This window comes from Epinephelus moara, chromosome 9 (genome assembly GCF_006386435.1).
Source record: "Epinephelus moara isolate mb chromosome 9, YSFRI_EMoa_1.0, whole genome shotgun sequence".
Lineage (NCBI taxonomy): Eukaryota > Metazoa > Chordata > Actinopteri > Perciformes > Serranidae > Epinephelus > Epinephelus moara.
Window position 1 is genome coordinate 21790593 of NC_065514.1, and position 12865 is coordinate 21803457.

General features: G+C 39.8%; 1 protein-coding gene across 1 annotated transcript; it reads right to left on the reverse strand.

The window, feature by feature from the left end:
- Positions 1-591: 591 nt before the first annotated feature.
- Positions 592-9817, reverse strand: mtfp1 (mitochondrial fission process 1). The gene is made up of 4 exons (XM_050052963.1): positions 9699-9817; positions 5536-5663; positions 5025-5257; positions 592-4222 (listed from the first exon to the last, which is right to left on the reverse strand). Exons 1-4 carry the CDS (start codon positions 9763-9765, stop codon positions 4156-4158), a joined length of 495 nt encoding a protein of 164 aa, XP_049908920.1. The 5' UTR covers positions 9766-9817; the 3' UTR covers positions 592-4155.
- Between the last annotated feature and the right edge of the window lie 3048 nt (positions 9818-12865).

Consider the following 12865-nt stretch of genomic DNA (forward strand, 5'->3'; position numbering starts at 1 on the left):
TACCTGAAGACCCCACAGTACATGAAGCAGTAACACAAATCTGCCCACTATCCTACAACACTTTCTTCAGTGGGCGATGTAGGAAGGACAGGGCCTGTAGAGCGGAGGCTCTGCATGTGCTAATAAAAGTAGAGGTACAATATTGAACCATTTCAACAAAGAATGAGTCTGCTTCGAGTGTAATCTGTCAGCCAGTGGCAGCAACCATGTAACTGTAAGCTGTCAAACAACAACTTTGGTCTACAGGGCACAGCCATGGAAGATTTCCTAGCTGACAAATAATAGTAAACAAGGACAGTAAAATTCACAGTATGATATTATGCAAGCCTGAAAGTAATTCATTGGTTCTGCCTTAATCTCCCTCAAATTGTTTGTGTTTTTATGGGTCATGTGGTCATGGTGATGTATGCCACTCTTGCTGCTGAAATTTAGTGCCAGTCTCTTAACTTTCAAATGGTGTGAAGACTCCGCCTCCTTGGGACACTGGACCCACCCATAGAGTCCAGTGGAAGGCGGAGCCTGTGTGAGAGAGAACTGTATTCATTAGTGATTTAAACTGTGATGTGTGTGGTTTAAAAGAAAAATCAAACACACTTGTCATTACATCATTTATTTCACAACAGATTTTTTTTTTCTCTCCAGTGTTTCAGAAGTTGTTTGAGCTTTCAGCAGTTGCTTTCACATTCGGAAAAAAAAAAAAATCTCCACATTGTGAACTACACAGCACACAAAACAAAGTTTGAGGTTTGATCTTTTGTTTCAGTTAAGGCTGAAAGTATGACTCATAAAACCCACTTCCAAACTCGCTGCCACATGAGGAAACTTTAAAAATGTTACCAAAAAAAAAGTAAACCGTTCCTTTTTTCATTTGCAGCATGCAACAATAAAAATACAATGGAGTTCTGTGTACAATCTGAAATGTTAAAAATAAGTATGAATATACAGATTTTCACAAAGGATGCACCAATAGGTCTATTAAAGCAGGAAAAGCACATGTGTAATTAATTATGGGTGGATTACATTTAAGTGTCCCAAGTCCAGAGCCATGTTACTATGCACAATTAATTGGGACACTTAAAGAAACTACGTGTAGACTTCTGACTTTGGTGTTACTAACACTCGTGCTTTCCCTGCTATAATGAGTCACTAAAGGTGAAAGTGAACACATGTGTTTTAATCATTTAAAACAACAGTAATATGACATTGTACATTGTGACCTAACTGGTTATTAAATAAAGTTAAAGACATAATGGTGCACCCCAAGTTTTCACAATCTTGTCTTTCAGCATATGTCTCTCTGTGACAAAGTCAACCACATCCTTCATAGCAAAGAGAACAAGGTGTGACACAGACACACAGAACAAAAGTTATTGCTAGAATGGTACACTGGTGTTCACTGACAGAAAACACAGCATGTTCCTCTTTATCTTACGAACACTCATCCATATTTCAAGCTACATTTAGCATCAGATTTCCCTTTTGATCTCACAATATTATGTAACCACATAAGTTCTTTTTAAGAGGGAAAACAATCCCTTGTAATTCATAATTCCCCAAGTTTCCCTTGCATAGCTCAGCATGAGACACAGTATATGACTTGGCTCCTCGAAGAAAAGCATTGGAAATAATACAGATGTACAGCACCTGTGTATTTCTGAAAGAATCCCTTAAAACCATTTCTGCATAGGTGCAACACTGACCTCAACAAGTGTTTGAGACACTACATTTAATGTACTTGTGCTGGATGAAAAATATCTACACTTGTGCAACAATGAGGAAAAAAGTGTTAAAAACTATAACACCAAAGCTTAGAGCTTTTTTATAGGACTGATATTTCAAAGCAGTTTGACTGCTGATGCTAGAAAGATTTAAGATTTAAATGTTTACATTAGTTACAGATGTCTGAAACTTGTACGTGTAACGTTTTCAGACTTCAGAAATTACAGTATTGTACACTGTCTGACTACAGACTTCGTAAACGACAGTTTCGATATTGGTGATTAATAGTTAAAATACTTGTGAAGTTCTACTTGATGTGACTTCAAGTTTTCTTAGTTTAAAGGGTGGGTCCATGCATTTTTTTAAAGGTTTTTATATTATTCTGTGGCCATATCTACAGAGCTTCCTAGTACAAAGAGCTGCTACTAGTGACGAAAATTCTTAGCATTGTGAAGTTTTCTTAGAATTTCCCCTTAAAATTAAGACTAGGTCCATGTAAAGATTTAAGTTAGTCACAGAGCATCTTAGCCCATAAAAGAGCTCCTATGGTGAAGAACTGTTTGGAGTAGGAAGGAGGACTTTTAATGGGTTTAAGAGTTTCTTAAGCAAAGGAGAAAATAGTGGAAACACCAAGAGGTCGGAAAAATATTCTCAAAACGCTGGATGACAGTGAGTTAATGAAATGCTACAGATTAGATAGTGCAGTGATAATATGTGTGGTTGATCTCATGAGGGGTACGCACACATTTCCCACCCAACGCCAGAAATAAAATGATCACAGTAATAAGATATTTGGAAAACTGTAAATTTGCAACAGTGCAGCAGTGATGACTTGAGTCTGTCTCAACCTTCCATCAGCAGAGTGATCACACTAATAATGACAACACTTTCACAGTCAGCAGTTTATCTCATTTCCACTGGGTGTCCACACCTTGCAGGCTCACACAGGGGCATGGCTGTGACAACCAATCACATCTGTTAAAAGAATGCATCACCTAACAACGAGGTCAACCACACCTCCAAACTCAGGTAAGTTTCTGTCCCTTCCTTGCTCAGAGTCGCACTGAGAACTTTCCTTAATCACTCCAAGGTTAGGACTCCTTACTTAAAGTTTTTAGCCTAAGTTAGGAGCTCATGTGACCTGACTTAGTTTTCTGCATGATGACATTGCTACATATAAACCCCCCTAGTCTTCCTGTGGCTTTTCAAGACTGAGCCAAGCCCTCTTTGAGATTTGTGTGTTATCAGTCTATCAAATTATCAAGATTTCTCTATCCCCCTAACCAGCACAGAAGCTAAACTCACCTGGCTATAGATGCCAGGTGAGTTTGGATCTGAAAGTCAAACAAAAAAACAAACAAACTAACAGATTGAGGTAGCTGTTGAACAGCAACTCCCTTGTTCTGCCAGGTAAAATTACTGTTTTTGTCAGTGGAGTCTGGTGGCTATCTCACTGCAAAGTAAAGCAGTGAAACTATTACACTGACTATGGATAAGTACCTTATACAAACCCACTTCAACAAATCCAAACTAACCATTTCAGTTACTGTTTTAAAAAGCGAACACCATGATAAATCAATTTTACCTTGTTTTGCTAACAGCTGAGTGAGTGTTTTAATTTGAGAAACCCGTAAATGAACAGATGGACCCACCCTTTAAGAGAATCATATACCACAGAGAATAATACAGAGTGTAACTGTGGTGTAAGAAATGCCCCCACTGCAAACCTTGGCTCCCGTAACCAAAAGCAAGGTAAAATGAAACAATAAAAAACAGCATCAGAAACCCTTGAAACAGCTATTCAAAGTAACAGGCAGCTTTGTTTTCAGAAACAAAACAAAACAAAACAACAAATGCAAACTTTAAATAAGTACTGAATAAGAGGGATATTATGGCAAACTGGCTTTTTTGGCCTGTCAATACAGTACCACAGCATATGGCTATAAACACAGCTAACAGATTTGTATTAAATCACCTTGACATCTGGACAGGAGTTGAGCTCACAGCTCTGAACCGTGAGGGCAACCTCGGAGGCTTTCTCTGTGAGAAGGCTCACAGGAATATAACAGCATGCTGTATCCCTGCCAAAGAATACTTTAAAAAGCAGGATTGTACTGTGAATATTTACATATGTCATACTGTTACATTCCTGTTTAAGCGTTTTTTGGTGTGGCTACCCAGATTGCCCTGAGAGGTTAAAGGATCCCCATGAGGGTATTTCACTTTTAGCAACTTAACTTACTTATATAAATGTTATAGTTCTGAAATAAAATCGATTTTATTATATGTATCTCTGACTAACTGCGGAGTCTTGCTCCGTGAAATTCTTCTTCACACTTCTGTAGTGCTTCACAGTGGTGGATAACCAGCACAGGTCGACATATAGTGGACTGGTCTCTACCCAGACGGGGACAATTTGTCCTGCATGGTCTGTCCTTATTTGTGCTTCTCTTGCTCACCATAGACCTTCCGGAGGCTCGAGTCGAGCAGGAAATCCACTGACCTGCAGGGCACAGAGAGTGGAAACGTGATGTTGGAGGCATAATACAGCATTTCTGAATCCATTTCATAAAAGCAGAATTGATCTGTGAAACGTTTTTCTCGCTTGACAAGAGCAGCTGTGGCAATAAAGGTAAGAGGAGCTGAAATGTTTGTGTCTAAGTGTTATGTTGTTGTCAATGTTTGGGCATTGGTGAGAAGACCAGGATCCTATCTTACTACCTGAGAGTGAAAAACTGTGTGAATAATTAACTTCTCTTATGTTCTAGCAAAACTTTAAAGGAAGTTAAAAAACAACAGTATGATTATGAGTAACACCAGCTCTTATCTTAAAACATGTAAAGTATTATTATATAAGTCTTATTTTGCAGTGTGCAAGCCAGCACGCTATTCTGGATATTCTGACCCACAATCCTCTGCACAGTGGAGGATACATCACATCAACTGAGCTGACTCATTGACAGCTGTCAGAAGCCACAATGACAGATGACAGCACATGCAGGTGACTGATGACCAGCCAAATAGGAATAATAGGAATAACTGTTAGGATGAACAAAATTAATTGTAACGATTATTAACAACAAAAGGACAAAACTTAAAAAAAACATAATCATATGCAATTTTACTGTGGTGAATATAATGTGCTACAATCTACAATGAATCTACAAAGGCCAAAACACACAGAAAAGGCTATGTTTTCCAGCAGCAGGACTGTGCGAGCAGCCTGACCCTTAAAATCAATCTTACATAATGAGCAACATGCATAAACCTTATTCATACAAAGCAACAAATACACTTGTGCCAACCTGTCTATTGGAGTGATAATGAAGGGGATTGTAGAGAGGCCTATAGCTGTCGTCGTCCACTTGCGGACGGGCAGGGGCCACTTGGTGGTTCTGCCCAGCATGTACAGTGACGCAGCGCACACACGGTTAATGGTGAAGCCCGGGATGATCACAGAGGCGAGGGCCTGCCACACAAACGTGTCCACCACTGCCACCGCTACCCGTGTCGTCCTCCCTGGGTTCTCCCCGTGGGCCTTTAGGAACAGATGGAGGAACAGAAAATGAGAGTGGTAACAACCATAATTTAATTTCTAGTTTCTCTGTTTTTTTTTTGTGCAGAAATATCTCTTTCTGCTTTCTGTTAAAGCATCTCATAACCCTTAGATTTATCTTTTAATCCTTTGTAAGCCCTGATATAAGATGATGATGACCTAATATTTATTTACACCCCTTTCTAACAACACAATAATTTAAATCTAACCAATATGATTGTTATTAATGAAGACAACACATACAAATGGTAATATCTTACCACAGCTGCTTTCTTCCCTTTGTCCACAGCATCAGCAGTAACGTACACAGTGGCCACGGCATAGCTGCCCCATACAAAGCTCACAGGTACCAGAGCACGAAAAGCCTCCCCGACCTCATTGGCATAACCTGTGGACACACACACAAATGCAAATAAGATGTAAACCTCCTTGGTCTCCTCTAAAGGCACCATGACCTTAGATAGGTTACAATAGTGTCTCAAAATTCCATACAGATCCTGAAACATACAAGAGGCTAATAAACCTCCCCCTTATCTTTGACATTGTCTCAGTGAAACTGGAGAGCACCATTTGGAAAATTATGCAACACCCATTCCACGAGGCTCGAATGACTCAAACGCCCTTGTTGACTTATAAAGAAATCACCTGCGCCATACGCCGCGGTACATGTAAAAACCACTGGTAAAATTAACTCCAGTCACATGGGAGATATTATCTTTGGTTCAATGACGACGGAACTATCAGAGCATGGTGAGATGGAATTCTGATGTAGCTGTTTGTCTTTATGTGTGGTACTGCTGGCAAACTGAGGCTACTGTGCAAAGACTACACTTCACTGAGCTTAAGGAAGTCCTGACTTTGCAAGCAACCATTTCACAACCAATGAAACACTGCTTGGTTGCAATTTATTTTCTACCAAGTAACAGTTTTTGGCTGCATAAATGAGGAACAAACATCAGTTTTGCTTTGCTTCATCAAACACAAGATTCCTAGTCTTTATTCTCTTGCAATCAAATCAAGATCAGATCCAGATTATAGATTTCTATTTAAATTTAGATAATCCCCTTAACTGCTTAGAGAATTTTCAAAATACACACAAGATTTTATCTTGGGTGTCAACTAAGATAATCACTGTACTGTTTAGTTTGGTAAAGTCTGGATGATTTAGATCTCCTACAGCAGCAGCATTAAGTGTATGAAACTTATCGCTATCAGTTACTTCATGCCCAAAGGTATTCCACGATCCCACAATGATGTTACCTTACATAAAAAAGAAAGAGAGCACTGGTGTCTGCAGATGACCTGAGCTGAGGGGTTGGTATCGGGATAGATAAAGCTGTTTTGGTGCATCCTGCCTGACAGAGTTTCACGTAGTATTCCTGGGGTGCTGTAGTGTGGCCTCCCATTTTTTACAGAATTGTGGAGTTTACAGGATGGAAGACTTTTCAAACAAACACTGAGGGAGATAGATTTGTGAATACACCCCACTCAACATCTATTTCTGTTTTGCTTTCAGAATTTCATTGAAATTCAGCCTTCAGTAAAGGATGCAGGAGTGAATCATGCTTCCGCAGCTTCAGTAAGAGAGTAAATCACATGACAATTTTGTTTTTTCCCCAGTTGTCTCTAAGCAGTAACCAAGGAGCACATCAAAATATTCAAACTCAAAAACACCAGGCCTGATCATTTAGGACTGAGCAGTACTCCAAACAATGATTATAAACTCCAAACTCAGCACTGCCTAGAACCACAAGGACATATCCTGGACACTTAATGACCCATGAGAGAGACAGGGAGAGAGAAAATCTGCACATCACAACAAAAACCACAGGTGCAATAAGTGCTTATGCCTATAAATATGAGTTTGTGTAATATTTGGTCACTGTTTGCAGCAAACACAACATCCTGATCGAGAGGGAACTTCTGAAAACTGTGAAAGTGAAGAGGTACAGTGCATATCCATTTTTATATAATGCACTCTTGATGTTTAAGGACCTAAAACAATGAAAAATGGAATTAAAACAGACTTTAAAGAAGAAATAAAAAGAATAGAGCCCACTAGACATTGCTCACATCCCAATGTGATCATATAGGCCTTTTACACAGAGTACACTTCAGCAATGGTCCTGTTATTGTTCATGCTGGCTCACTGTCACACTGTTATGACTTAGTAGCACACTTAAATAGAACTGAGCCTGTGCTTTCCTATGGCAAGTCAAAATGTCTGCTGGGGAAAAGGTTGGCCGGGAGAACAAGACAACTTTATGGAACCTGGTCTTGGCTAAAGGCTGCTTGCTTTAATACTGCAGCAGTGAAGGTGACAGCAAAGTAACTACTGAATCTGGAGCTCCAGAAGCACCTGTGAGAATATAGTGATAAGAGCTGTACTGGTATAATAAACATAATGACAGATAAGATTAGCTGCAGGTATGCCATGCCCTGGTATAATACACAAGGGCCAGATTGTGACCTGTGAGCAAGGGCTTGTGAGTCACGATTTTAAAGGTCCAGTGCGTAGGATTTAGGAAGATATACTGACTGAAATTGAATATAACTTGATAAGTATGTTTTCTTTAGTGTATAGTAACCTGAAAATATGAACCATCATGTTTTCATTTCCTTAGAAAGAGCTGATTTTAACTACAGAGTACGCAATGTTGCACCACCATGTTTGTACAGTAGCCCAGAATGGACAAATCAAACACTGGCTCTTGAAAGGGCCTTGTGTGTTTTCGTGTTGGCCACCATAGTTAGCAGCCCCTTTGTGATAAGTCAAATAGCATCCAAAAGACACTGATTTTTTAACGTGAAACTGCTTTATTCAGTGTTTTTATTTGTTAAAATCGCTGGGAAAAGACCTCTGCAGATAGTTCAGTTCCCAGTAAAAACCTCCTGAACTTCTGGATATTAAGTTAACAGAGAAAAAAGGTTAGCACACATTAGCAGGTGCTGGGCTAGAGCTCATCAGCGAGAAGCCGAATAGTCTTGGAGAAACACTGACTTGTAGCGTGAAACTATTCTGTGTTTTTTAATGTTTTAATCACCTGATCGACTTGTTTTGGAGAAAAAGACACCTCTGTGGACAATTCAGTTCCCGGTAAAAAACCTCCTGAACAATGAAAACTGAAGGAGTCCTAAACCTGAGGTTACAGTTGGCACAGGGAAGAAGTTCCAGCGCTTGATGCCACTAAATCTGTCAGTGTCAGTGACTGTGCTCAGACATGAAGCAAAGCTCAGAATTTCTCATAAGCTTATTTCTGGACTTTCCTGCTTGTTCGGTTAGATAAAAATGCCACATTTCGGGTTAAATCCAGTCTGTGTTGCATAACCACCATCCCAGATTTTCCACTGTAATAAAAACAATCTTTTCCAGACGTAAAATAGAGTTCCAGGGATTCCAGTGCTAGGCAGAAATGCACGTTTGGCAAACATTTGTGCAGACGCATGACGTGTAAGTAACCATTTCAAGGGAGAAAATATCACAAGCATAGTGTTATCTTAAAATCTTTTTTTTTTTAAATCAAGTATAAGAAGAAATGCATGAAATTTGAGTTACATTACTTTTTTCAAATTCCAATATTCACCTCAAAACATGGCTCATTATTAAGACCCAAAGCACACAGATATTAGAAACTGATGTAGGAGCAACTCTAAATGTCTGTTTACATGCATGTCAGTGCAGAGATGGAGATATTTTACTGCACACGCAGGATTAAAGATGTGAGCAAATAGATTATGATTTTATGGAGAGGATCAACGGATTCACATGACATTACATGGTCACTGCAGGCCAGTGTAAACCACGGGGGAGCAGGAGATTAAAGACACCAGGGGTACAGCCTATAACGTTACAGTGGAAACTGCTGCAGTATGAATGCCCTTCACCTATACTGTACATGCCCTTCTCAGCTGACAGCTCATTGGGTGACGGTGTAATCAATGTTAATGATGACCCTGGTGTTTGAATTAGAGGAGGACAACAAGGCAAACAGGAAGTTGTTCCTGCCACAGCTGTGCTTTATCTTTCAGCCTGGTTATGCCTACGGGCGTTTCTTTGTGGTTGTGTGTGACTCACTGTCTCAACTTGCTGAACAACTACCTCTTTAGAGACAGTCCTTACCTACAGAGACAACTCTAACACAATACGTAAGCTAACAGTTAACGTTACGGAAACAAAGCCCGAACAACGGTACTGTCGTCCAGTGTTGGACGTCGTCCATTACGTCCTGTGGTAACAAAACGACCTTGCTATAAATAGTATTTTAACAGTGGTTAGCCAAGTATGCTAACTTTTAGCACACTGCTCCAGGGTCACGACAGCTCCAGTGTAACGTTAAATCTCTGTTCTGTATCGTTCATCTTTCACAGTCTGTTGAAGGAAAACAGTGGACTGAGCCACCACAAATTATAAATCAATACATACCTAGGAAGCGGACCCATGTGTCGCGATAAATGTCGACCGGTTTGCTTTTTTCTTCAATGGGATCCATGCTTTCCCTCCCTTACTCCATCCCCTAGTGCTGTGCTGACTGAACTCAGGGTGAGCAGTGAGAAAGCCGACACACGGCAGCGGCAGTGAAGGGGGCGTGATTTTAAAGGGACAGTACACACCCAAATCACACTTTCCAAAATTAGCATTTTTGTTCTTATGATATTTTTATTTACCACTACTTTTTTATTATATTGTTCTCTTGAATTTGAAAAATTACAGTGCAGTTGTAATTTTTTTATGATATTGCCATTAGAGGGCTCTAATTTCATTAGCTATCCCCCAGTATATGGAATGGCAATACCAAGAAACTTAAGGTGTTTTCACACTTGGTCCTTTCCAGCCCTCTAAATGGACTCAGAGCTGTGACTCAGTAGTTTTTGTGCATATTTGAACCCTCCAAGAGAACTCAGACCCCTCAGAGGGGTCTGAGGGACTTGAAGCTTAGAGTCCAGGGTGTGGTTCTCTTAACCTGTGCCTTGTGAACACAAAGCACTCCAGGTTAACTTTGCTCTTTGCCATTGTATTTACCTCTAGATCACATGCTGTTGCACTAGGATGCTTGAAAAAACAGACAAAACCACGTTGGCCTGTAGCACTTGCAAGGTGGCAGGACGAGGAGTAGTTTGGACCATGGAAGATTATGCACGTCTCCAGATGTGGAATGTAGAATACATCAAACAACAACAGTCTACAACACAGACACACCAAGGTTTTCCTCCACTTTTAAATTCATCTGAAAGCGATGGGCTTCATAACCACACTGCAGTGCCATGTCAGAGTAAAAACAAAACTATGTCAATATATATATATTATATATATAGGCTATAGTGTGAACAGAAAGAGGACTGAGGCCCCATCAGAGCTGAAGTTGACCAGAAAGAGAACCAAGTCATCTTTCAAATGAACTGACAATGTGAACACAAAAAGAACTAAGTCCTTTTTCTGTTGGTCCAATTTTTGGTCCACTTTAAGAGGACTGAGTTAAGTTTGTTTAAAAGGGACTGTATGTGAAAACACCATCAGTGATGAGCAATATGTGAATGGTGTTGCTGATTATTAGTGTGCTTGAGGGCAATGCAGTAAGACATGGAGACGAAAGCGGAGTTTTGGAATTCTCAGCATCCCATGCATACCAATGTAGAGAAACACTCTCAGCACCATCTGCTCCCAGTCATCAGACAGCATGTTTATTGGGGGTCTACCATTATAAGTGATCACTGAAAATTAACTGTACTTACCACTGCTGAGTACACTCATTTCATTGTGAATCACAGGGGGAGCTCGATCCTAACAGTGGAGGATATACAGAGAACATTTACAGGGCCTGGAGGATTTACAAAAGTCAAAAATGGTGATTAAAAGGAAACAGGAATGAGTCTTCAGTGAGCACAAACAAGAGTGGGACATTTATTATGTAATGGTTATCAGTAAACTGTATCCAGTGGTGGAAGAAGTACTCAAATCTTTAACTGGAGAAAAAGAAGCAATACCACAATGTTGAAATACTCTGTTCAACTAAAAGTATCAAAGCAACAGCCTCAGCCAAACCCAGAGCCACCATCCAGGACACAAACAATGGAGTCCAACTATTCAGCCGAGGTCCAAGAACTCAATTCAGTGCTGGTACTTGAGCCCCTTCTTCTAGGGCCACAGCCACAGCCTCGGCCACAGTCTCAGCCTCGGCCACAGTGATTCCCCTCAGCTACAACCAGAGCCACCATACAGGACACAAACAGCTGAGTCCAGTATTTTGGGTGAGGCCCAAAGACTCAATTCAGTGCTGGGGGAACTGCTTGAGCCCCTTCCTGTCAGGCCACAACCACCACTGGGGACACAAAAAGCTGAGTCCAACAGTTTGGCTGATTTCAAAGGACTCTATTCTCTGCTGGCGGAGCAACTTGGGCCCCTTCCCCCCGGGGCACGGCCAGAGCCTTAGCCAACAGACTACTAACAGAGCACTGCAAAGAAAAACTCTTGTGCATCTGTTAAAAAACAAACAAACAAAAAACAACATCACCCAAAAGGCAAAAGCTGACTAAATATGGAAAGCCTTTTTTGTCTTCTGTACAGTAATTCTAATTTTGATGATAATAAACAAACTCAGTGAGCCACAGTTGATCTTTGCTTAAGACAAATCTGATCAGAGAAGCTTATGGCACAGCACACATGGACAAAGACATACCAAAAACTTTAAGCAACAGACATACCAAAAACTTTAAGCAACAGAACAATGATTCAGCCTTATATAGTGTATTTATTTCACACATCACACAGATATGTCTAACACTGGAGTCTAAACACCTACAAAGTTATCTTACAGTACCTTAACCATCACACACTCTGGAGCCTCCACATGCCTTCATGCAGACAGTACCTAAACCATGACCTTGGATGCATCATTCATTCATACAATTACTATAATTATACATGACGATACTTAAACACTTTTGTATTTCATCAGTTTAAGGGCTTTCAAATAAAAAATAAACTTATTATGTAACACCTTCACCTTCACATATTTGGATTTGTGTAAAGAAAAAATTCCAAGTATAAGACTGTTATTAACCAGAAAGTCATCCTTACTGTTGTCCATGATGAGTCCATAAACAATATCCTTTTGAGAAAAGTTTTCAAGCTGAAAAACTTTTGGGGGAAAGCCAGTCATGTACATCGAGCCATAAAGCTTGTAAATGATAAAGTTTCAGTGTGGTCACAGGATACACAGTTTTTGGTTTCAATATCAAATCGTTGTTGTGACAAGTCAGTGGACAGATATCCTCTGTTTAAGGTTTTAAAAGGAATTTCTTTGCTTTTGGAGTTATAGGAAAGTATAAACATATACTTCATAACGTGTGAATATATCTTTGAAAATATCTGTAAAATGGAATTTCTTTTAGATATCATAGGGCAGGAGATATAATTAAACACATTTCTAATTGTTTTTCTTTGGGGATTTTTAATCTCATTTAAGTTCAACCTTAAACAAAACAAAACAAAAAAGTTCACGTGAGCTCATCAGGAAGAAGTCAGCATTGTTTTTATGTGTAGATTCGTCTTTAATATCGATTACAGCAGAGGTGTCAAACTAATTGTAGGTG